The sequence below is a fragment of the Nerophis lumbriciformis genome, linkage group LG07 (genome assembly GCF_033978685.3).
Source record: "Nerophis lumbriciformis linkage group LG07, RoL_Nlum_v2.1, whole genome shotgun sequence".
Classification (NCBI taxonomy): Eukaryota; Metazoa; Chordata; class Actinopteri; order Syngnathiformes; family Syngnathidae; genus Nerophis; species Nerophis lumbriciformis.
Window position 1 is genome coordinate 7,507,479 of NC_084554.2, and position 27,522 is coordinate 7,535,000.

Below are 27,522 nucleotides of genomic sequence, written 5' to 3' on the forward strand. Positions count from 1 at the left end.
CATTTATTTTTTCATCTTCATTTTAAATAAAAAAAATAATCGGTAAAAGGAAAAATAATCTATAGATTAACCGATTAATCGAAAAAATAATCTATAGATTAATCGATAGAAAAATAATCGTTTGCTGCACCCTTAGTTATCTGCCAACCTGGAGGAGATGTTCGCCAAATGAAAATCTCTCCCTGTCTGCTAGTCCAAATATCCTTAAATACTTTTCACATGGAGACACTTGCACTTTAGTGTTCTTGCCTTGGGGCGGACAGTTTGTACGAATGCAGACAACATATTTCCTTAGTGGAATAGTCACCTAACAGATTCTGTGACCAAGCACAATCGTGTAAGAAAAATGTACACACTCCACTATAAAGATATATGCTTGTGTTGTTTAACGGCATCATAAATTACAAACCCCGTTTCCATATGAGTTGGGAAATTGTGTTAGATGTAAATATAAATGGAATACAATGATTTGCTAATCATTTTCAACACATATTCAGTTGAATATGCTACAAAGACAACATATTTGATGTTCAAACTGATAAACATTTTTTTTGGGCAAATAATCATTAACTTTAGAATTTGATGCCAGCAACACGTGACAAAGAAGTTGGGAAAGGTGGCAATAAATACTGATAAAGTTGAGGAATGCTCATCAAACACTTATTTGGAACATCCCACAGGTGTGCAGGCTAATTGGGAACAGGTGGGTGCCATGATTGGGTATAAAAACAGCTTCCCAAAAAATGCTCAGTCTTTCACAAGAAAGGATGGGGCGAGGTACACCCCTTTGTCCACAACTGCGTGAGCAAATAGTTTAAGAACAACGTTTCTCAAAGTGCAATTGCAAGAAATTTAGGGATTTCAACATCTACGGTCCATAATATCATCAAAAGGTTCAGAGAATCTGGAGAAATCACTCCACGTAAGCGGCATGGCCGGAAACCAACATTGAATCACCGTGACCTTCGATCCCTCAGATGGAACTGTATCAAAAACCGACATCAATCTCTAAAGGATATCACCACATGGGCTCAGGAACACTTCAGAAAACCACTGTCAGTAAATACAGTTTGTCGCTACATCTGTAAGTGCAAGTTAAAGCTCTACTATGCAAAGCGAAAGCCATTTATCAACAACATCCAGAAACGCCGCCGGCTTCTCTGGGCCCGAGATCATCTAAGATGGACTGATCCAAAGTGGAAAAGTGTTCTGTGGTCTGACGAGTCCACATTTCAAATTGTTTTTGGAAATATTCGACATCGTGTCATCCGGACCAAAGGGGAAGCGAACCATCCAGACTGTTATCGACGCAAAGTTCAAAAGCCAGCATCTGTGATGGTATGGGGGTGTATTAGTGCCCAAGACATGGGTAACTTACACATCTGTGAAGGCACCATTAATGCTGAAAGGTACATACAGGTTTTGGAACAACATATGCTGCCATCTAAGCGTCGTCTTTTTCATGGACGCCCCTGCTTATTTCAGCAAGACAATGCCAAGCCACATTCAGCACGTGTTACAACAGCGTGGCTTCTTAAAAAACGAGTGCGGGTACTTTCCTGGACCGCCTGCAGTCCAGACCTGTCTCCCATCGAAAATAACATGCAAATTAGTAACATATTGGCTCTTAACTAGTCATTATTAAGTACTTAACGCCTTATTCGGCATGGCCTTATTATAACCCTAACCCTCTAACCCTGACCCTAACCCTCTAACCCTGACCCTAACCCATACTTGCCAACCCTCCCGGTTTTCCCGGGAGACTCCCGAATTTCAGTGCCCCTCCTGTAAATCTCCCGAGACAACAATTCTCCCGAATTTCTCCCGATTTCCACCCAGACAACAATATTGGGGGCGTGCCTTAAAGGCACTGCCTTTAGCGTCCTCTACATCCTGTCTTCACGTCCGCTGTTCCTCCAAACAAACAGCGTGCCGGCCTAGTCAAACAATATTTGCGGCTTTTACATGCACTTAAGTGAATGCAAGGCATACTTTGTCAACAGCCATGCAGGTCACACTGAGGGTGGCCGTATAAACAACTTTAACACTGTTACAAATATGTGCCACACTGTGAACCCACACCAAACAAGAATGACAAACTTTCGGGAGAACATCCGCACCGTAACACAACATAAACACAACAGAACAAATACCCGGAACCCCTTGCAGCACTAACTCCTCCGGGACGCTACAATATACACCCCCGCTACCAACAAATTAAGTTTTTATTACTTAGAATATGTTCCCCTAGTGTCCAAACAACTCTAAATTAAATCTTTGTTACTTAGAATATGTTCCCCTTACTAAAGTGTTACCAAAAACATATAACTTTGTCTTGGATTTGAAAAACAAAAAACATTTAATTTTTCACTAAAGAAGGGTTGGGTGAATGCGCGTATGAAAGTGGTGGGGTTCGGTACCTCCAACAAAGTTAAGAACCACTGCACTAAACAATTTGAACTTGACGTGTATTTCTGGTCTTGTCATCCTGGTCCGGACAGAAGGGCGACACGGCAGTGCGGCTGGATCAAAAATGAGGTCAGAGACGCTTGACTGAACAAAAAGTTGCTTTATTACAAGCGAGCGTGGTCATACAGAACTGCAGTTCCTGGAGGAGGTCAAGTCCAAAAAATGTGGCACTCCTAACTTGGAGAAGCCGAAGCGGTTTTATATTCCTCCTTCCTGTCACATAGCAACATCCCATCTTATTGCCCATGTATTGCCTGAACTACTCCAGTCTACATGCAAATGTCAAACTAACTATTTAATGATGTGCTCAAACTGAAATACTACTATTTACTTCAAGTGATGGTGTGTGTGATAGAGTAGGTTACTCTGGATGCGGAATGCTGGTCTGATATCTTCTTAGGACAAGGACTCCGGTCAGAGAGTAGGGCACAGAGAGGCTTTCAGGCACTCTTTAATGATGAAGTTGAACAATTGTAGTATAGGTGTGTGTGTGGTCTAAAGGGAACACATACAAATAATGATTAGGATACATTTAGGCAATATAATATGCAATAATACAACAGGATATGTATAACATTATATATAATATAATATACTCTACAATGTGTTATAAAACAAATATACAAACAAATGTACATGGACTATTAAAGCAGTCCATAAGAGATGAATGGAGAATAAGCACTGTTGATTTAGACAGTGATTTAAACGTGGTCTGTGTCGCCCTCTAGTGGTAGGATAGGGTAACTACTGTGTACCAAGAAGTATTAACACGGCGAAAGTTGAGCTGGCGAATTATGTCGTCAAGCAGAAACATTGTTGCAAACAAACACTCGTTTAAGGCTACATCTAACACATTATAGGCATTTTAGCATTAATAACCGTGCTATATTCGACGTATACTTACATTTTAGTCAGGAACGCACACAATGCTGTTTACACAAGAGGCCATATTACGCAGAAACGCTACAAACAGGAAATGACGTCTCAGACTAGATCGCCAAATTAAGAGCACAGGAAATCTAACATCTCAAAACTGCGTCAGAATAAGACTAAAACACTTTCTGACAGTGTGCTTTCTCCAAGATATTCACCATATGAGTTCATTAATGCACTTCAAACTCCTTGCCCTGCAGCTTGAATTCTGCCATGGCCAAGCTCTCTTCATTGTAGGCTGTTAGAGACCTCCCTCTGTATCATTTATTATCCTTCATTTTTTTTGTCATAAAAAATACAATCATGTGCGCTTACGGACTGCATCCCTTGCAGACTGTATTGATATATAATGTAGGAACCACAATATTAATAACAGAAAGAAACAACCCTTTTGTGTGAATGAGTGTGAATGGGGGAGGGAGGTTTTTTGTGTTGGTGCACTAATTGTAAGTGTATCTTGTGTTTTTTTATGTTGATTGAATAATAAAAGCATATATATGTAACTGCTGTGTACCCGTCCCGCCAAGAACCCACACACAGGCTGGATTGGGTGATGTGGTTCTTTACTGGTAGCTGCAATGAGTGATCAGAACGCACATACACACAATATGTGGTTAACACCTCTGCTGATTTCGATGTCATTAGCAGAGTACAGGAAGTCTGCTCAAGTACATAACATTTTCATATTTTTACAATTACATGAAATGCAATTACAGATGTGACTTAATACAATGGTTTTTAACAGTATACTTTTTTCGTGTGTGATCGTATAGTGGTTTTAACTTGCTTTTATCTTTACTGGTATTACAATTAATTCAATAAAACATATTTTTAACTTGGTTTTTTAACCAACATCATCCTTTTTTAAATATTTATGAAATAGAAAATAGAAAAATACAAAATACAATACATGACACAAATAACTAAATGGACTTTTAGCACCCTCTGGTGGTGACTATCGAATATGACAGACCACGTTGTTCGCATGTTAAAATGGCGAACAATACAAATTTAAATATGAACGTCTTGACACGTAAAACGCACATAGTGCAACAATTATTACCTGCAATGAGTGATCAGAACGCACATACACACAATATGTGGTTAACACCTCTGCTGATTTCGATGTCTACAGGGGGAAAATAATATCGACTTCAGTGCAAAATAGTAATACATCTGACGTGAGCAACAACCAATTCAAAACGAAAATTCCACAACGTAGCATTTCAACTGCTATTAAATAACTGTGTATCTTACAATAAGTCTCACGTTATGTTTAGTGTAATATATAATATTTTGCAGAGCAATATCAGAACGTGGCTTACCATCAGCAGAGTACAGGAAGTCTACTAATAGCTTCCGGCTATGGTTATGGTGTTAGTTTCTTTCCAGGATTTGTTGCCACTATCTTAATAATTCCAGCAGGGGTCACTGTAGGCCCTCTTTTACTTCCTGTTGTGTTTCTTTCTGCAACTGCCTTCTGGACTTTGGATTTATGGCTCTTTTTTAACACTTTTTTTCTTTTCAGCAACAAAATAATTGCGTGTAGCTGTCATTAGATGAGGATCAGAATCATTTCAATGTACACAAACAAATAGTGTATTGGTAAGAATGACTCTAAAATATTGGAAATAATTGTATATGTATGTTTTTACTGTAAATCCTCCTTAAGGTGGTCACATATCCCCATGCTGTAACTGTGAAATCAATATTTATCATTTTTTCCCTAATTTAAAGAATTTAGCCGAATTATAATAATATAGATACCAATACACTGAACAAGTAAGAATAAAATGTGTTTATATGTGCATGAACGTGTGAATAAAAGTTAGGACAGAATAAAAAGAAGGCAGAGATTAATTAATTGATTAATATACTAAGTCATTAATGTCTCACATAGAATGGTTTTACAATGTCTATAACTTTATTTTTGTATTGAAAAATACGTTTTCTCTCTGTTTTTGATAGGCTGAATAAAGTCTTGTCAATATCAAAATCGCCATTTTTTTTAGATGACATTTTTCTCTGAGGTTATATTTATCTTCATTTTTGTGAAGAATTGTTGTACCTTTTTACTTAGTTTTCTTTGTACATCATTTTGACTGTTTGAAAAAGCACCAAATCATTAAATTAAATATTTTATATTCAAATGGAGTGTTTAAATGTTCTCAATATCCAATATTATGTAAAAAAGGGCCAAATTTAGAACCTGAAAAAAACAGATTTTAATCTGAAAAAGATGCGAATCTTGGAAAAAAATAAATGAAACTGTAAAAAAATAAAAATTGAATCTGAAAAAGTAGAAAGCTTTAATATTAAAATATATATAAATGAAAAGAAAGAATTAATAAAAACATATTTTTGTGTGAAAATTATATTCATCCTGAAAAATATATTTTATTTTGAATACACTGAGGTATTTTTCAACATCAAAATCTGAAATTTTAGTTTCAGAGTACAAAAGTACAAAACTGTTGTCCCTAATTGACCTCCATATAAATGAATGATGCATCCAAACAAGCAAGTAAACAACAATTTACTCATATAGAGTCTGACGTTCTTAGATCCATTGGCGTTGCTAGGCCTATTTTAGGGGTTTCAAGCCCCCCTAAAATATTCTTAAGCCCCCTAAATAATTTGGTGTGTAAAAAAAACAAAACAAACAAAAAAAAAACTTTTTTTTTTTTTTTTTTTACAAATATATGCCGACATATTCATTATAAAGTGGCCCGAATATGAGTTTAAATAAATAATAATATAACCTGTCATTATTCCCTCAGTTTCCCCTCACTTCATAGCGTAAGGTAGAGAGCCCCTTTCGTGCGTCAGTATCCAATCCATTCCACTTGTTCATATAGAAAATGCCGACATCACTCAAAATCCAGTCCGCATTTTCTTCGCGACCTTGCTTGCGGTCCTTGGACTTGTTCATATAGAAAATGCCCACATCACTCAAAATCCAGTCCACATTTTCTCTGCGACCTTGCTTGCGGTCCTGCAGGTGTACGAAGCAGATTAGCACACAGCACTGCAGAACAAGAACGTGAACGAATGCAAAATGGACATAAACTTTTTCAAGAAAGAAGTATTCATCACTGCTTGTATTAAAATCTATTAGCTCCACTTTACACCAGGTCTGTGTTTGACAAAAAGTTACATTCCCACTCTAAAACAATGCTGCTACTTAGTTAGCTAGTTAGCCTGAAATGCATCATGAAGGTCCTGGTTATTTATAAAGTTAAATGTGCACTCTTTTTTACCATTTGCTATCTTTGGGGTTACTTCCTTCTGGAGCATCAGCTGTGTTTCTCACTTTACACATGGAGGAGAACAGGAGCTGAGCTCATTCACGTATGACTATCATCAGTAGATAATAATAATAATCACTCCACAACCCCTATTGACCTGTAGGAGTCAGGGCAGAGGAGCACAGAAAGTGAGAGGGGAGAGGCCTCTACTGGAAAGGTGAGTAGGAGAATAATGATACATATAAATAAATATTAAAACTTTTTTTTTTTTTTTAAATGGCTTATCGATAAGCCATTTGTTTTATTTATTTCTGGGTGGATCATGTTGACTATTGGTCCTCCTAACTGTCAATCATTCTGGTGATGTTACCTTATTGCAGTGAATATATATATATATATATATATATATATAAGAAAAACCCAGACACCATCTTTGTAGTCATTTTTCTCCTGCGTGGACTTCCGTCTTCCTTTACAATGAGTGAAGCTGCACGAAACCTTGTGTCTGCAATTGTAAATAATTTAGTTTTTAAGTTTTGTGTTTCTTGTAGAATCCATATAAAGTAATATACATTAGCCTATTGTTAAAATAATGAAAAAAAACATCATTAAATATATTTGATTTATTGTATTGTTACATTAATAGCTGTTGTAATGTTATAGGATGGCTTGTTAAACATTTCATAGGATTTTCAGAGGGAGGAAAAACCAAGACATTTAATATAAAATGTAAAATGAATAAATACATAAAAAGAAAAAAAATGGTTAAAAGCCATCGTCCCGGAGAGCATTAAATTTTGTCCCGTGCATTGTTTTTACCGTCCCCGAGACGACGGGACTACGTTAATCTCAAACCCTGGAAGTTACATTTTATTGTTTGCATTATTTGTTTCAGCATTGAAATTTGAAATGGTCCCTCAGCTCTTTGACAGCTTTGGCTCTTTTTCAGATCAGCAGACAGACTCTTAAGTCTTTCTTATTTACAGTATATATAAACGTTTCTCATTTCTATTCAGACTTCCATATATATTTAATTTCCTTAACGACTTGCCATAATATATATATATATATATATATATATATATATATATATATATATATATATATATATATAAGCCAAATTATTCCGATCCAGATATTACTTTAATTCAAGTAATTAAGTAATATTTCCAGGGCTTGAATTTACAACCATTTTAGTCACATATGTGCCCAAAATGTAATCTGTGCAACTTCAAAATATTTGGGCACAAACAATTATTGTATTGTGAGCGAAAGTGGTGGCATTAGCCTCTATGTTGTGAAGTAATAACATAGAGGCTAATGCCATGACTTTCATTGTGTTTCAGTGTATCTTGAAGGATCATGCAAGTAATTGTTTCTTGTTGATGCTGTAAACAAAATGCCACTGTGCAAACCCATGTTTGTTGTTGTACTGAACACGGATTGAAAATAAACCCACTGAAATAATAATAATAACAATGAATAATTTCTAAGTCTTTGTTAGCCGTTTGTGAGGTTTTGTGCTCGTGCGCTACGTTCGCTCACATCCTGTGCATCTCCTGGGGGCTAAGCCCCCCCTGTCCTTAAAAGCTAGTGACGCCCCTGATGATTAGGATACATTTAGGCAATATAATATGCAATAATACAACAGGATATGTATAATATTATATATAATATAATATACGCTACAATGTGTTATAAAACAAATATACAAACAAATGTACATGAACTATTAAAGCAGTCCATAAGAGATGAATGGAGAATAAGCACTGTTGATTTAGACAGTGATTTAAACGTGGTCTGCGTCGCCCTCTAGTGGTAGGATAGGGTAACTACTGTGTAACAAGAAGTATTAACAGGGCGAAAGTTGAGCTGGCGAATTACGTCGTCAAGCAGAAACATTGTTGCGAACAAACACTCGTTTAAGGCTACATCTAACACATTATAGGCATTTTAGCATTAATAACCGTGCTATATTCGACCTATACTTACATTTTAGTCAGGAACGCACACAATGCTGTTTACACAAGAGCCCATATTACGCAGAAACGCTACAAACAGGAAATGACGTCTCAGACTAGATCGCCAAATTAAGAGCACAGGAAATCTAACATCTCAAAACTGCGTCAGAATAAGATAAGACTAAAACACTTTCTGACAGTGTGCTTTCTCCAAGATATTCACCATATGAGTTCACTAAGGCACTTCAAACTCCTTGCCCTGCAGCTTGAATTCTGCCATGGCCAAGCTCTCTTCATTGTAGGCTGTTAGAGACCTCCCTCTGTATCATTTATTATCCTTCATTTTTTTTTTTTTTTTTTGTCATAAAAAAATACAATCATGTGTGCTTACGGACTGTATCCCTTGCAGACTGTATTGATATATAATGTAGGAACCATAATATTAATAACAGAAAGAAACAACCCTTTTGTGTGAATGAGTGTGAATGGGGGAGGGAGGTTTTTTGTGTTGGTGCACTAATTGTAAGTGTATCTTGTGTTTTTTATGTTGATTTAATAATAAAAGCATATATATGTAACTGCTGTGTACCCGTCCCGCCAAGAAACCACACACAGGCTGGTTTGGTTGATGTGGTTCTTTACTGGTAGCTGCAATGAGTGATCAGAACGCACATACACACAATATGTGGTTAACACCTCTGCTGATTTCGATGTCTACAGGGGGAAAATAATATCGACTTCAGTGCAAAATAGTAATACATCTGACGTGAGCAACAACCAATTCAAAACGAAAATTCCACAACGTAGCATTTCAACTGCTATTAAATAACTGTGTATCTTACAATAAATCTCACGTTAGCTTTAGTGTAATATATAATATTTTGCAGAGCAATATCAGAACGTGGCTTACCATCAGCAGAGTACAGGAAGTCTACTAATAGCTTCCGGCTATGGTTATGGTGTTAGTTTCTTTCCAGGATTTGTTGCCACTATCTTAATAATTCCAGCAGGGGTCACTGTAGGCCCTCTTTTACTTCCTGTTGTGTTTCTTTCTGCAACTGCCTTCTGGACTTTGGATGTATGGCTCTTTTTTAACACTTTTTTTCTTTCAGCAACAAAATAATTGCTTGTAGTTGTCATTAGATGAGAATCAGAATCATTTCAATGTACACAAACAAATAGTGTATTGGTAAGAATGACTCTAAAATCCATCCATCCATTTTCAAGTAATTGTATATGTATGTTTTTACTGTAAATCCTCCTTAAGGTGGTCACATATCCCCATGCTGTAACTGTGAAATCAATATTTATTATTTGTTTCCTTAATTTAAAGAATTTAGCCGAATTGTAATAATATAGATACCAATACACTGAACAAGTACGAATAAAATGTGTTTATATGTGCATGAACGTGTGAATAAAAGTTAGGACGTAATAAAAAGAAGGCAGAGATTAATTCATTGATTAATATACTAAGTCATTAATGTCTCACAGAGAATGGTTTTACAATGTCTACAACTTTATTTTTGTATGAAAAATATGTTTTCATTTTTTTGGAAGGGCTGAATAAAGTCTTGTCGACATCAGAATCGCAATTTTTTTTAGATGACATTTTTCTCTGAGGTTATATTTATCTTCATTTTTGTGAAGAATTGTTGTAACTTTTTTGCTTAGTTTTCTTTGTACATCATTTTGACTGTTTGAAAAAGCACCAAATCATTTAATTAAATATTTTATATTCAAATGGAGTGTTTGAATGTTCTCTATATCCAATATTATGTAAAAAAAAAAAAAAAAAAAAAAAAAAAAGGGCCAATGTGGGAACCTGGAAAAAAAACAAAACAGATTTGAATCTGAAAAAGATGCGAATTTGGAAAAATTAAATGAAACTGTAAAAAATACAAAATAAATATGATTAAAAACGATTTTAAAGGGTAAAACTAATTAAAACAGTAAACAGAAATCAACGTTTTAAAAACACAGAGGACAACAGAGGACCACACAACTCACGTAGTGTTAAAAGCCAGAGAATAAAAGTGTGTCTTAAGACGAGACTTAAAACAGTCCACTGTGGGAGCAGTTTGAACATGGAGGGGCAGAGTGTTCCAGAGCTTAGGGCCGACCACAGAGAAGGCCCTGTCTCCCCTGGTTTTAAGTCTGGTCTTGGGCACCACGAGCTGGAGCTGGCTCTCGCACCTCAGAGCGCGCGCAGGAGTGTAAATGTGGATGAGGTCCGAGATATACTGAGGTGCCAGTCCATGTAAAGCAGGGGTGTCCAAACTTTTTCCACTGAGGGCCTCACACTGAAAAATCAAAGCAAGCGGGGGCCATTTCTTTTAAAAACCAATACAATATATGTAGAAAAAATATACATTTAGGCCTCCACTCGGGCTTGATCCCGGGGACCCCAAAGGGTTTTGGTCAAAAAAATATTAAAAATGTGTCATTATTCAGTATCATTATTTGTATTATTATTCAAGTTTTAAATCTCTAGATCAACATTAAGTCTATCTGTCAATATAACATTTTTAAAGATTTAAGTTGTATGCTCTTTTTGTCAAAGAAAACCATGTTTTTTTTAATGGAAAAAACACAAAATATGCAATATTTTCACCCAATAAAATTTTTAGGTGGAATATTTGAGATTATATAATAATTGGAGCCTTAAAAAGGTCAATAACACCATTGATTTTAATTCATTATTATTTTTTGAGCAATGACACTTAAAAACAAATCACACTAAAATGATTGGGGATCCAAAAGGGTCCTACTCATTAAAGTGTTACAAAATAAATTATCCATTTTTTTTACTGTTTACATTTAACACAATAGTCTCGAGATCAACTTCAGATCTATCCATCAATTATAAGTTTTATTGTTGTTTATGTTTTTTGTTTGTTCGGCGGCAAACTTGTCACACCTGTTGTGCTTGTCAGGTCAGGTGATTTCCCAGAAAAGCCACGCAGGCATTTACCTGACGTGGCCACAAGGGGCGCTTGTAGAAGACTTCTTGTCAGTTGACTGCTGCCACTTTTCAGCAATAGCGCCACCAGGGGGTGCACTGCAAAAACTGAAATCTAAGTAAGATGAAATGTCTCAAATAAGGGTGATATTTGCTTATTTTCTGTCTGATAAGATCATTCTTCTCACTAAGCAGATTTTATGTGTTTTACTTGTTTTAAGTGTTTTGGTCCTAAATGATCTCAGTAAGACATTACAGCTTGTTGCTGAGATTTGATGACCTATATTGAGTAAAACATGCTTGAAACTAGAATATCAACTTTTGCAAAGCTGTGTCATCAACACTCACAAGTATAAAACTACTTTTTTAAAGTAATCATTTCTTATTTCAAGCATGAAATAAAAAAAATCATGACTTTGACACAATTGTGTCTCATAATTAAAACAGATGAAAAAGGGCTATCAGTTGTTATTGCTGTTGATGAAAAGTAAGATGCAGGCTATCATTATTTGTGTCAATGTGGACTTCCTCACGCTGCAAGTGTTTACTGGTCAGACAACACAATGAAATGAAAATAATGTCAAAGAAGAGGGGAACTGATGACTCCATGTTAGTTGGTAGAGTAAAAGACAAGCTGAAAAAAAAGATGACTATGTCTAGAGTGTAGGCAGTGCTGTTAAGTTTCTCTGTGTGTGAATAAGTGGAGAATGCGGAAACTTTGAGGCATGATGCAGCTGACTTGTTGATGAACTAGTTTGAGAAGAATGTTTTTGTTTTCTTCATAAGTGGACTGTACTTGTCACTTTTGTAAATATTGACTATTGTGTGTGAAGTCCTACTAAAGGTGAACATTCAGTTGAAGAATTAGGCCATCAAGTTAACATAAATGGGTTGAAAAATGTGGATCGAGGATACTTTATTGAATTGATTTCACTTTCATATTTGAGATTGTCACCTTATTGTGGTTAAGAGCTACCAGCAGGAGCTTAGTCTTCAGGTGGCACACCCAAGTTGCACAGGTGTGACAAAGTACAATCCTCTTCTCCAGGATGGAGTTGGACTCACAGGGCCTGATTTGTTAAATGTGTGCGTGTACTAAAACAGGTGCAAACCTGATGGCACACGCAGAGCTGATCTACTAAACCTGTGCAAAGTGGATGGCGTCTCTTAAGTGAGCAGAATATGCAAAATAATATGCAGAATATATGCTGATCATTAAAACAGCCACGATACTGGGAGAAAATGCCAATATAATGATTTATCACGCCCAATATGATTTATCTGTCAAGACTTGGACTTTGGCGTGGTTTGTTTTCCCATGGTGCAAAGGATTTGGACCGGACATGGCGTGAAGGTAAATACATGATTTAATAATAGACTATAAAAAGTATAAACAAAAGGCGCCCACAAGGCGGGGAACAAACTTGGCTAATAAAACAAAACTAGCACAAAGGCAGAACTATGGAAAAAAAGGAACAAACAAAAGGCGCTCACAGCGGAGGTACAAAACAGTGGCTTGAATAAACAAAAAACTTACGTGGCAAGAAAAGAGCAGCATGAACTATGACCTGGACAGAGTAAGCAGCGTGTCAAGAGTGCAGAGCATGAATGTGATGTCGCCAGGCAGACCAACAGAAAATGACAGGCTTAAATAGTCATGTGGTGATTGAAAACAGGTGCGTGAGTTCAAATGAATCAGGTGCATGAGTCCAAAACGTGAAACAGGTGACACTAATGGTTGTCAAGGTAACAAACAAACGAGGAAGTGCAACCAGGAACTAAAAAGAGTCAAAAAAAACAAACAGCACATGGCCAAACAAAACATGATCAACAGACATGACATCATCAACACTCATCGCTGTGGTGCCAGCACTATTTAGCTTTTATTTAGTAAGTGTGCACACTGACACTTCCACACACGGCTGCAGGATCAGTGCTTGTGCTCCACACACACACATTTGACACATATCCTCTTTTCAGCAACATCATTTTATAGCTGCTAAACGACTTAAGGGGCTAATTTTAAAAAAAATGGATTGATACATTTTTGTGGACTATTATTTTTTAATGTTCTTTTTTTCTATATACAAACCCCAAAAGCAGTGAAGTTGTCTCGTTGTGTAAATGGTAAATAAAAAGAGAATACAACAAATCCTTTTCAACTTATATTCAATTGAATAGACTGCAAAGACAAGATATTTAACGTTCAAACTGGAAAACTGAGAAAGTTGAGGAATGTTTAAACACTTATTTGGAACATCCCACAGGTGAACAGGCTAATTGGGAACAGGTGGGTGCCATGATTGGGTATAAAAGCAGCTTCCTGTCACACCTGGGTGAAGTCTTGTCTGGGTTTCATCTGTTGTCATGTCGTCTTGCCATTTCCTGTTTTATTTTGAAAGATTAACTCTCCCTCTCGTTTCAGGTCACTTGCCTTTCCTCCTGTTTCACTGGTCTGAAGTCTCTCCTGGTTGCCTGATTGTTCCCACCTGTGTCACACTCCCTCATGTGTATAAATGTCTCGTCCTCCTCTTGTCTTGTGCCAGAGTGTCTCGTTACTTCATGTGCGTACCTCCAGCGGTCCCTTGCCATAGCATTGTCCACAGCCACAGCCACGTTTCTTGTATCTTTTTTGGATCCATGGGAGTATTTTGATTTGTAAGTTTTCTCAGGTAAGAATAGCTTCCTAGCATCACCTCCATTGGAGCGGCTTTTGTTATACATAGTAGTTTTTTGTTCATAGCCCCTTTTTCCCTCCGTAGACGGAGCGTTTTTGAGTTATTGATATTTTTGTTAGTTTAGAGCTCAGGTCAGTTGTGTTTTTATAGCCTGTTTGTTTCTCCTGTTTTGGACCCCTTCCCTTGTCCAAATAAATATATTGTCTTCAAATCCTGCATCTGTGTTCAGAGTCCTGTTCTGGTCGTGACACTTCCATGAAATGCTCAGTCATTCACAAACAAGGACGGGGTCACCACTTTGTCAACAAATGCCTGAACAAATTGTTTAAGAACAATATTTCTCAACCAGCTATTGCAAGGAATTTAGGGATTTCAACATCTACGCTCCGTAATATCATCAAAAGACTCAGAGAATCTGGAGAAATCACTGCACGTAAGCAGCAAGGCTGAAAACCAACATTGAATCCCCGTGACCTTCGATCCCTCAGGTGGTACTGCATCAAAAAGCCACATCAGTGTGTAAAGGATATCACCACATGGGCTCAGGAACACTTCAGAAAACCACTGTCAGTAACTACAGTTGGTCGCTACATCTGTATAGTTAAAACTCTATAATGCAAAGCAAAAGCCATCTATCAACAACACCCAGAAACACCGCCTGCTTCGCTGGGCCCGGGCTCATCTAAGATGGACTGATGCAAAGTCTAAAAGTGTTCTGTGGTCTGACGAGTCCACATTTCAAATTGTTTTTGAAAACTGTGGGCGTTGTGTCCTCCGGAACAAAGAGGAAAAGAACCATTCGGATTGTTCTAGGTGCAAAGTTCAAAAGCCAGCATGTGTGATGATATGGGGTTGTATTAGTGCCCAAGGCATGGGTAACTTACACATATGTGAAGGCACCATTAATGCTGAAAGGTACATACAAGTTTTGGAGCAACACATGTTGCCATCCAAGCAACGTTATCATGGACGCCCCTGCTTATTTCAGCAAGACAATGCCAAGCCACGTGTTACAACAGTGTGGCTTCATAGTAAAAGAGTGCGGGTACTAGACTGGCCTGCCTGTAGTCCAGACCTGTCTCCCATTGAAAATCTATTTGAAAGTCTATTCAATTGAATATAAGTTGAACAGGATTTGCAAATTATTGTATTCTGTTTTTTTTATAGGAATTACACATTGTGACAACTTCACTGGTTTGGGGTTTTGGATATTAATTATGAAATGTTGTTCCTAGATTACATACATGCTAATAAAAAAAACTGCAATGATGTATTTTACAGACAAAAAGTTACACACTTTATCCCATGCTTGTGCAACAGCACAGATCTCATTGTGAAAAATGTGAATGTTTGAAGGGGAACAAAATGTGATCTCTGAAAGGTTTACATGTCTCAAATTCTACACAGTAGGACACCCACCCAGACATACCACATACAGAATCACAATCAGAATGACTTTAATAATCCCTGAGGGGAAATACAGATTTTCAGCACAATCCCATTCAGGAGCAAACAAACATTACAGGGAGACAGAACAGGATCAAACATTACAGGGAGACAGAACAGGATCACTGACGGGTCTGCCAACTTCCGGCGCCTCTTAAAAAAAATGTGAGAAACAGGTAAACGCTGGGGTTGAGAAAAAAAAAATTCAGTGTAAACCTGGGCCCCTGGAGAGGGGGTCCAGACTGAGGCCAATGGGAAAAAACCTCATAGCCATAGCACCCATAAGCATGTGTGTAAGAGGGAAACATCAAAGACCACAAAGGACATTAAAGACATTAAAAGAGCAGAGCTGATGCAACCAGCCACTTCTACACACAGCATCAAAAGTAAAACAACAACAACAAAAAACAAACATATACACTCTGTGGTGTTCTACACATCGTCTGCTGGGGTGGGCGGAGCATGGCCAGAGACAGGAGCAGACCCAACAAAGCAACCAAGAGAGCCGACTCCACCCTCGGCCGCCCACTAACTCTCAGCCAGTGTCCTGGTCTGCATGGATGAGCGAGGATACGTCCAGGGAGACCGAGGTGTCCGATACCTGCTCATTCAGCCAAGACACTGTGAAGTTTGTCCTTCCCGGTGCTCAGCACCAGCTCCGCAGCCATGTCTCTTCATCCACATCTCCTCCAGTCTCTCCAAACGGACTCTGGTGTGGCAGAGACCCAGCAGCTGGTCTCCATGGCCAAAAGGCTCCCGGGAGGCAGATCCAGGAGTTCACAAAAAAGCACCGCAGAAGTCATGAAAGTGCCACCCCTTGTCACACAGCCCCAAAAGGCAAAAACAAGCCCACATGAAAAGAAGAGGGAAACATCCGGAACACAAAAGGATGACACAAGAGCATAGAGCTCCTGCCACCAGCAGCCACTACAGCGGCGCCATCTTGTACAGCTCATGAAAACAAGATATTTTTCATACCATTTATACTACAAAATATTATAATAAAAATGACTGCTGTTAATTGATTATTATAATTCAACATTTGACTTGTTTTGTGTGGTTTGTAACATTAAAAACTTTTTTTCTGAGAATAGTGAGAGAGTTAAAGTAGTGAAACAATGAGTCTACTTGTTCATACAATAATGTGTGTAGAATGAGCTTTGACAGGGCGCAGGCTGGACTCTGGACCAGTGGTTCTTAACCTGGGTTCGATCGAACCCTAAGGGTTCGGTGAGTCGGCCTCAGGAGTTTGGCGGAGCCTCCACCGCGGAGGTCAGGACACACCCGACTCATCATGTAAATAAAAACTTCTCCCTATTGGCTTATTATGGATACCCCCAAACAATGTTCCCTCTAATTTTCCATATGCGTGGACCTACTCAGTGGCCTAGTGGTTAGAGTGTCCGCCCTGAGATGGGTAGGTTGTGAGTTCAAACCCCGGCCGAGTCATACCAAAGACTATAAAAATGGGAGCCATTACCTCCCTGCTTGGCACTCAGTATCAAGGGCTGGAATTGGGGGTTAAATCACCAAAAATGATTCCCGAGTGCGGCACCGCTGCTGCTCACTGCTCCCCTCACCTCCCAGGGGCTGAACAAACATTTGATGGGTCAAATGCATAGGACAAATTTCACCACACCTAGTGTGTGACAATCATTGGTACTTTAACTTAGATGTGCACACTGAGGCCACACCAGGAACACACCTGTCCCAAACCTGACTAAATACCAAGTTCAATGTTTTATTATTATAATCAAATGACAGAAGTCATTTCCATGGGATTAATTTCTAAAATAAGTGTTTTGGCCCACTTACAATGACAGTAACACAACATATTGTTGTTCATGAGCTGTGTACTAGTGTTGTATGTCTGGGTGGGGGTCCTGCTTTGGAAATAATTTGTACCCCTTTCCGATATCGCATTTAGTTCCCACTAAAACATTCACATGTTGCACAATGAGATGTAAACATCATGTGTACATTCCTGTAACTTTCTGTTTGTAAAATATATCTTTATTAGTATTTCTTTAATATAATAACATCATTTCATGATTAATAGTTATATATTAAGATTAAATTAAGAATTATTTATTTAATTTTTTTCACTAAAGAAGGGTTCGGTGAATGCGCTTATGAAACTGGTGGGGTTCAGTACCTCCAACAAGGTTAAGAACCACTGCTCTGGAGCCTACGTTAGCTGTCACCTGGCTGTGCTACACTCTGGACAAGTCACTAGTTCATTACAAAAAACAGTCGCCAGTTGATTGTAGAGCAAGGATGTGACTGTGCATGTGTGTTACACACAATTGTATTGTGACACATTCAACTTCTACTCAGTAAGAAACATTGTTCTTAATAATTACTGAATCATGACCTTAGTTACCTTATCATGATGTGTTTCATGTGCTCTTGTAAAATGTGTCATTGAATAATAATACAGCATTTACATAATAATACTCTGACTTGTTAAGGGTTCATCATGAAAGAAAATGAAACAAATTGGGTGCATGACGCCAGGCACTGTCAAGAAGAGTAAAAAAGACAAAGATTGAAGGTGGCAATGAATGGAGTAGAGGGGCCCACAAAGATACTCTTTCAGAGGGACCACAATTCCCAGCAAGGGCCTTGACAAGCAATATTAAATAGATGATAAATAACTATGATATCAATAAATGTAACAATGTTGTATAGCAAAGTAAAAGTTGTGTTTCTTATCTAAGTAAATGTAACGGGTTACTACTCACCTATGTGGATAAGTGTGTTCACTTTTGACATCTATGACAAAATAAAAGTCAAAACATAATAAAAATGATTTATTTGTCATAAGAAACCATCTTTATCTTTCGTGACGGTCGCTGCGTTTAGAAACAAGCATGCAGTCAATGTTTGGCTTCATCGTGTCTAATTTCACTTTCACTTTCTTTGATATTGTGCCAGCAGAAGCGTCTGCCTCACACTTTTCCCCCACGATTCAGCACTTTGGCCACAGCCAGTCTGTTGGAGCCTATCTATATTATTTATTTATTAATTGTTTTGACAATGAAATCAAATAATGTCAATAATGATGTTGATGAATTATTGGATGTTTTAGATTTCATTGTGATTGACTGATTGTTTTCAGCTACTCACGCTCCTACTGGTGAGCCACTTCCTCCTCCTATAATTAAGAAGACGGGACAGCTGGGTGCCCTTTGTCTGTCTTATCATGTTGAAGGAGTGAGGAGTGAAACAGTTTGTTTACCGCTAAACTATTTGGAAGCCACGCTAAACTATTTGGAAGCCACGCTAAATTATATTGAAGCCACGCTAAATAAGTTATTTTGATTATTTTGAAAGTCAACCACGGAGAATATGTTTTGTTTGTGAAAATAAATTATGATAATTTGGAATCTCGACATATCTCCGCGAGTGCTTATTAAGGAATTTAGTGAGTCAAACACCTCCTCCTCAAGACTATACTCTGCATTACTTTATTTTTATTTTTTCGAACTTTTTGGAAGGCAAGAGTAGGCGTAACAAGTAAACAAACTTCACTGAAGACCCAAAAGACCAACCAAGATCGCTCTGCACCGAGGACAGCAAGCAGTCGGCGGGCCGTGAGTAAAATCAGCTGATGACGTCATGAATGAATGAACGCGCCGCTGCGCTGTAATCATACGAACGCTATGGAAAGGAAAGTTGCAGATTGTGGATGTGAAATGCAATAAAACAGGATGTTGGAAGGACATTTAAGAATGAAATAAGTGGACATTAAATTGAACTGTGTGTTTATCTGGAATGATGTCTGGCACACCTGAGACGGCAGCTGAACACGAGGACATGCTGAGAACGCGCATTGCTTCGCGCAGAGGCAGACTGGGCGCGTGCACGAGGAGGCTAAATGAAATAAAGACTTTGATGACTGATGTTAGGAATGCTGATAAAGTCAATGATGAATTTGAAGTGTTTAAAGGAGCTGTGAATGAATTTAAAAATGCTCACAACTTTGTGCAAGAACTATTTTCAGAAGAGGAAAAAGAAAATGATTATTATGACTGGTATGAACCCAGAATAATAAATTTGAATTATTTCATGAAAGATGTTGAAACATGGAAAAAAGAAATTGCACAATCAAAAGTTGGACCACTGGACAGCATATCAAATGTATCTCACAAATCAAAGTCTGCCACTGGATCAAAAGCCTCCAGATCTTCCTCAGTATCCTCAGAATTAAAAAAGGCCAAAGCGGAACAAGCTGCTACAATGGCTCGAGCTGCTGCACTGAAGGAAAAACACACCTTGCAACTGGAGGAAACAAACCTTAAAGCAAAGATGGAGCAAATGGAGTTGGAAGCAGACCTCGCAGCATCAACTGCTAAAATTGAAATCCTTCAAAGTGATTTATTTCATGAAAGCCATGATGTGGCTCAGGAACCTCCAGGTGATGGCATGACTGAGTATTATGATTCTCACCATGATACAGAAACTATGGAGAGCAACGTGGACTTTATAGAGTTTGGTGCAATACCCAAGACCCCACTTCACCAAACCATCTTAAGTCTCCACAGACCTCTACTTAAAAGGAACACCAACACATCAAAAGATCTAAATAAACCTCAAAACAAAAATGCAACTGAAGGACACAAGACCCAGAGTGTAAATCGGACTCAAATAATAAATCACTCTGCACAAGATAATGCGGTTATTAATGCTGCTCATGATAACTTGGAAATGGTTATTCAAAGACAAAGTGACATCGCAAAACTCATTGTCTCACAGCAAAAACTGTCTCTACTACCAGCAAGAGAGATTTCGGTGTTTGATGGTAACCCACTGGCATATCAGTCTTTCATCCATGCATTTGAACACTTGATTGAAGACTAGACTGACAATAATCAAGACCGACTCTACTACCTTGAGCAGTTTACCTCTGGTTTGCCAAGAGACTTGGTTCGCAGCTGTTTGCACATGGAAGCCAGTAGGGGCTATTATGAAGCAAGGCGCCTCTTAAAAGAACATTTTGGAAATGAGATGAAAATTTCAGGAGCTTACTCGGAAAAAGCCTTGAATTGGACAGCGATTAAAGCTGAAGATGGGAAAATGCTGCATGCATATGCAATGTATTTGAGAGGATGCTGTAATGTAATGCAAGATTTACAGTATTTGGAGGAACTTGATATCCCATCGAACCTAAGGCTAATTACATCCAAACTACCCTACAAACTCAGAGAAAAGTGGCGAAGCACAGCTTATGAGACACAACAGAGAACCGGCAGGAGAATCAGATTCAACAACTTTGTGGATTTTGTGGAAAACCATGCTAAGATGCTTTTGGATCCGTTGTTTGGAGACATTCAGGACCAATTAACAACGAAAAGGCCTCTCCCAAGAAGCACAAGTGAACTAAAACCAATCAGCCAAAGAAAAAGCAGCTTTGCTACTTCAGTAGCTGTGAATACAGAGCCAGCAGCATGCACTGTAAAACAATCATCTGTTCCACAACAACCTGCTCAAGCCACACCCAGTGGTATCATCCCTTCATGTGGATATTGTCATGGCAAACATGCTCTGATTGACTGCTCACAATTCAAAACACAGTCACATGACAACAAGGTTGACTTTTTGAGAAGGCATGGATATTGTTTTGGTTGCCTACTAAAAGGTCATTTAAGCAAAAATTGTAAAAGAAGATTAATGTGTCATGTTTGCAAAATGCAACATCCTACTGTACTTCATATTCCAAGTCAAAAAGGCCCAAGACAGGAAAATCAAGCACAGCCCACTGCTGAGACAGAAGAAACCCCTATAAGCATTGCTCTTGTTTCAGCCGGTGATGCAACCGGGGCCGGGAAAGACTGTGCACTTGCAATCGTGCCAGTCAGAGTTAAGGCGGGAAAAGGGAACAGGTATGTTCAGACCTACGCCTTCCTCGATCCAGGCAGCACGGCAACATTTTGCACGGAGAATCTAATGAACCAACTAAAGGTGAAAGGACGCAAAACAGAAATTATTTTGCGAACAATTGGACAGGAAACGCCTGCGAAGACCTATGAGGTCAGAGGACTGGAGGTTGGAGACTTGGAAGGGTTCACATCACTGGACCTGCCGAAAGTGTATACACAGAGCAAGATACCTGTCTCAAAGAAAAACATCATCACAAAGGCTGACTTGAAGAGGTGGTCATATCTTGGTGGCATTGACTTAAAGGAAATTGAGGCCGACATTGAGCTTCTTATTGGGACTGATGTTCCTCAAGCAATGGAGCCGTGGAATATAATAAACAGTCAAAAGAATGGACCATATGCAGTCCAAACCATACTGGGATGGGTGGTAACTGGACCACTCAGTTGCAGTGCTACAGAACATGCTGGGCCCATTGCAGTGTCAACTAACAGAATCTCAGTATTTGAGCTGAAGGACCTCCTCATCAGACAATATAACCAGGATTTCTCTGAGAAAATATTTGAGGAGAAAAATGAGATGTCAGTTGAAGATAACTGTTCTATGGAGATCGCCTCAAGTTCAATGTTTCTTAAAGATGGTCACGATCCTCTGCCACTGCCTTTCCGGGATAAAGACAAAGTCACACCTCAGGATAAGTTCAGAGAGAAAGAAAGACATCGGCATTCCTCCTCTTCTTGTTCCAAAAAAGGCCATGACAAAGATAAAGAAAAGGTCAAGAAGGACAAAGGAGACAAACGTGACAAAACAGAGGAACTCAGAGACCTGTACGGTCGAAGGGGAAGCTTACCTTTTGATAAAGAGCCAATGCCCTTAGAGGCTGATCCTTACACATTCCCATACGGCACAAAAGGAGATGGCGAAGACGTGCACAGAACAATCGAAAAGGAGAAAAATAAGAAAATCAAGGACTCCACCAAGGACAAGACCATGGAACAAGGAAACATATAACAACACCATGGACCATGGAACAAGGAAACACATAACAAGACCATAGATCTAAGACCATGGAACAAGTAAAGACATTTCCAGATGCCAAAGGCTTTGTGAGAAGTGTTTTGGTTAAAACCAAGACCAACACGGTTCAACGACCAATAGATGAACTCTGCCTGCTAATGGAAGCAGCTTGATGGACTGAGGGGGATTCGGTTCTCCAGCCTCGATGACTCAATGACCGCTTCAGATATGACTATGGACTTTGAAGAGACTTGACCAATAACTCAAGTAACTTAATTAATTTTGAATTTGAAGAACATAATTGTTTAGATTGTATTGTTCTATTATGGCTCCTTTTGAATATAATTATTTATGTAATTGTTTTGCTAAAGCACACAATTAGGGGCCGGGATGTTGGAGCCTATCTATATTATTTATTTATTAATTGTTTTGACAATGAAATCAAATAATGTCAATAATGATGTTGATGAATTATTGGATGTTTTAGATTTCATTGTGATTGACTGATTGTTTTCAGCTGCTCACGCTCCTACTGGTGAGCCACTTCCTCCTCCTATAATTAAGAAGACGGGACAGCTGGGTGCCCTTTGTCTGTCTATCATGTTGAAGGAGTGAGGAGTGAAACAGTTTGTTTACCGCTAAACTATTTGGAAGCCACGCTAAACTATTTGGAAGCCACGCTAAATTATATTGAAGCCACGCTAAATAAGTTATTTTGATTATTTTGAAAGTCAACCACGGAGAATATGTTTTGTTTGTGAAAATAAATAAATAAATAAATCTCGGGAGAGATAGTCTTCCCAGCGTGTCCTGGGTCTTCCCCGTGGCCTCCTACCGGTCGGACGTGCCCGAAACACCTTCCTAGGGAGGCGTTCGGGTGGCATCCTGACCAGATGCCCGAACCACCTCATCTGGCTCCTCTCAATGTGGAGGAGCAGCGGCTTTACTTTGAGCTCCCCCCGAATGACAGAGCTTCTCACCCTATCTCTAAGGGAGAGCCCCGCCACTCGGCGGAGGAAACTCATTTCGGCCGCTTGTACCCGTGATCTTGTCCTTTCGGTCATGACCCAAAGCTCATGACCATAGGTGAGGATGGGAACGTAGATCGACCGGTAAATCGAGAGCTTTGCCTTCCGGCTCAGCTCCTTCTTCACCACAACGGATCGATACAGCGTCCGCATTACTGAAGACGCCGCACCGATCCGCATGTCAATCTCACGATCCACTCTTCCTCCACTCGTGAACAAGACTCCGAGGTACTTGAACTCCTCCACTTGGGGCAAGATCTCCTCCCCAACCCGGAGATGGCACTCCACCCTTTTACGGGAGAGAATCATGGACTCGGACTTGGAGGTGCTGATTCCCATCCCAGTCGCTTCACACTCGGCTGCGAACCGATCCAGTGAGAGCTGAAGATCTTGGCCGGAGGAAGCCATCAGGACCACATCATCTGCAAATAGCAGTGACCTAATCCTGCAGCCACCAAACCAGATCCCCTCAACGCCCTGACTGCGCCTAGAAATTCTGTCCATAAAGGTTATGAACAGAATCGGTGACAAAGGGCAGCCTTGGCGGAGTCCAACCCTCACTGGAAACGTGTCCGACTTACTGCCGGCAATGCGGACCAAGCTCTGACACTGATTTTACAGGGAGCGAACTGCCACAATAAGACAGTCCGTTACCCCATACTCTCTGAGCACTCCCCACAGGACTTCCCGGGGTACACGGTCGAATGCCTTCTCCAAGTCCACAAAGCACATGTAGACTGGTTGGGCAAACTCCCATGCACCCTCAAGGACCCTGCCGAGAGTATAGAGCTGGTCCACAGTTCCACGACCAGGACGAAAACCACACTGTTCCTCCTGAATCCGAGGTTCGACTATCCGGCGTAGCCTCCTCTCCAGTACACCTGAATAGACCTTACCGGGAAGGCTGAGGAGTGTGATCCCACGATAGTTGGAACACACCCTCCGGTTCCCCTTCTTAAAGAGAGGAACCACCACCCCGGTCTGCCAATCCAGAGGTACCGCCCCCGATGTCCACGCGATGTTGCAGAGTCTTGTCAACCAAGACAGCCCCACAACATCCAGAGCCTTAAGGAACTCCGGGCGGATCTCATCCACCCCCGGGGCCTTGCCACCGAAGAGCTTTTTAACTACCTCGGCAACCTCAGCCCCAGAAATAGGAGAGCCCACCACAGATTCCCCAGGCCCTGCTTCCTTATAGGAAGACGTGCTGGTAGGATTGAGGAGGTCTTCGAAGTATTCCCTCCACCGATCCACAACATCCGCAGTCGAGGTCAGCAGAGCACCATCCCCACCATACACGGTGTTGACACTGCACTTTTTCCCCTTCCTGAGGCGGCGGATGGTGGTCCAGAATTGCTTCGAAGCCGTCCGGAAGTCTTTTTCCATGGCCTCCCCGAACTCCTCCCATGTCCGAGTTTTTGCCTCCGCGACCGCTGAAGCCGCACACCGCTTGGTCTGTCGGTACCTGTCTGCTGCCTCAGGAGTCCCATGAGCCAAAAGAACCCGATAGGACTCCTTCTTCAGCCTGACGGCATCCCTCACCGCCGGCGTCCACCAACGGGGTCTAGGATTACCGCCACGACAGGCACCAACTACCTTGCGGCCACAGCTCCAATCGGCCGCCTCGACAATAGAGGTACGGAACATTGTCCACTCGGACTCAATGTCCAGCACCTCCCTCGTGACATGTTCAAAGTTCTTCCGGAGGTGGGAATTGAAACTCTCTCTGACAGGAGACTCTGCCAGGCGTTCCCAGCAAACCCTCACAATGCGTTTGGGCCTGCCAGGTCTGTCCGGCATCCTCCCCCACCATCGCAGCCAACTCACCACCAGGTGGTGATCGGTAGAAAGCTCCGCCCCTCTCTTCACCCGAGTGTCCAAAACATGAGGCCGCAAATCCGATGACACAACTACAAAGTCGATCATGAAACTGCGGCCTAGGGTGTCCTGGTGCCAAGTGCACATATGGACACCCTTATGTTTGAACATGGTGTTTGTTATCGACAATCTGTGACGAGCACAAAAGTCCAATAACAGAACACCACTCGGGTTCAGATCCGGGCGGCCATTCTTCCCAATCACACCTCTCCAGGTTTCGCTGTCGCTGCCAACATGAGCGTTGAAGCCCCCCAGTAGAACGAGGGAATCACCCGGGGGAGCACTCTCCAGTACTCCCTCGAGTGAATCCAAAAAGGGTGGGTACTCTGAGCTGCTGTTTGGCGCGTAAACGCAAACAACAGTCAGGACCCGTCCCCCCACCCGAAGGCGGAGGGAAGCTACCCTCTCGTCCACCGGGTTGAACTCCAACGTGCAGGCTTTGAGCCAAGGGGCAACAAGAATTGCCACCCCAGCCCGTCGCCTCTCACTGCCGGCAACGCCAGAGTGGAAGAGAGTCCATCCCCTCTCAAGAGAAGTGGTTCCAGAGCCCTTGCTGTGCGTCGAAGTGAGTCCGACTATATCTAGCCGGAACTTCTCCACCTCACGCACTAGCTCAGGCTCCTTCCCCCCCAGCGAAGTGACGTTCCATGTCCCAAGAGCCAGCTTATGTAGCCGAGGATCGGACCGCCAAGTGCCCTGCCCTCGGTTGCCGCCCAGCTCACACTGCACCCGACCTCTATGGCCCCTGCTATGGGTGGTGAGCCCATTGGAGGGGGGACCCACGTTGCCTCTTCGGGCTGTGCCCGGCCGGGCCCCATGGGGACAGGCCCGGCCACCAGGTGCTCGCCATCGTGCCCCACCTCCGGGCCTGGCTCCAGAGGGGGGCCCCAGTGACCCGCGTCCGGGCGAGGGAAATCTGGGTCCTTGGTTTGTGTTCTTCATCGAGGTCTTCGAGCTGCTCTTTGTCTGATCCTTCACCTAGGACCAGTTTGCCTTGGGAGACCCTACCAGGGGGCATAGAAACCCCCGGACAACATAGCTCCTAGGATCATTGGGACACGCAAACTCCTCTACCACGGTAAGGTGGCAGCTCAGAGAGGAGGCTTGGGAGACATAATGGAGGAAATAAAAAGAAGTAGCGACTTTATGTCTTATCAGTCATTATTTGTATTGATGCTTTCTTGAGAGGACTACAATACCATCACTGATTGGATGTCATTACTTTCAACTCTAAATCTCACCTTCATTCCTTTCTTTCTTTTCTTTCCAAGTTTGGCGGCAAACTTGACACACCTTTTGTTTGTCAGGTCACGTGATTTCCCCGAAAAGCCACACAAGCATTTACCTGACGTGGCCACAAGGGGCGCTCTCTAGTGAGTCCAGTAGAAGACTTCTTGTTAGTTGACTGCTGCCACTTTTCTCTTCACAATAGCGTTTGGTCTTCCCTAGTAACGGTGACGCGAAATGGAATGCTGACTCCTCATTGGCTCAGGTGGAGCATTATTAAAAGAGCTTTGATATTTCCTGCTTCATTTGTCCTGTTTGCGAGTCAAGCGAGTGTTCGTCACTTTTGTCTTTCTCTGCGGGATTAAAAGTGACAAACATCTTTTTGTTTCGTGCTGACATCATGAACTTGTTTTTATTCTTTCTTCTGGTCGTGCAAATGCACAGCGTGACGCCTGGTAAGTCCTTTTTATAACTTTATAAATGATTATTCATCAATCCTCTTTGTGCCTTCACTTATTTGACTTCTGAGAGTTTCTATTACTTATTAATTATATTCATTCTTATATTATTCCATCCCTTTATTACTTCATTCTGGTTCTTTTTAAACATATTTTATTGTTTTCCCTTTTTCTTCATCACTCAAAAAAATATTCAAAGTGTTCCAAGAAAGTTCTAGAAGCAGAGAAATCCGTTATTTGTTTTTGCTTCAGTTTTTTCTTGTTGAAAGACTTATTTTTCCAAGGCTTGTAAGAAGGAACACTGACTTCCTGAAATCTTCAACCACGGAAGTGTCAG

At 40.6% G+C, this 27,522-nt stretch overlaps 2 protein-coding genes across 2 annotated transcripts in view; both read left to right on the forward strand.

Annotated features, from left to right (window-relative positions):
• Positions 1 to 27,522, forward strand: part of LOC133609138 (class I histocompatibility antigen, F10 alpha chain-like) — a 264,787-nt gene that overhangs the window by 82,289 nt on the left and 154,976 nt on the right. The window lies entirely within an intron of this gene.
• Positions 22,645 to 27,522, forward strand: part of LOC133609878 (class I histocompatibility antigen, F10 alpha chain-like) — an 8,910-nt gene continuing 4,032 nt past the window's right edge. Inside the window, exon 1 of the mRNA XM_072913573.1 lies at positions 22,645 to 22,690. Within this exon, the coding sequence (XP_072769674.1) occupies positions 22,645 to 22,690 (46 nt within the window). The remainder of the gene's footprint in view (positions 22,691 to 27,522) is intronic.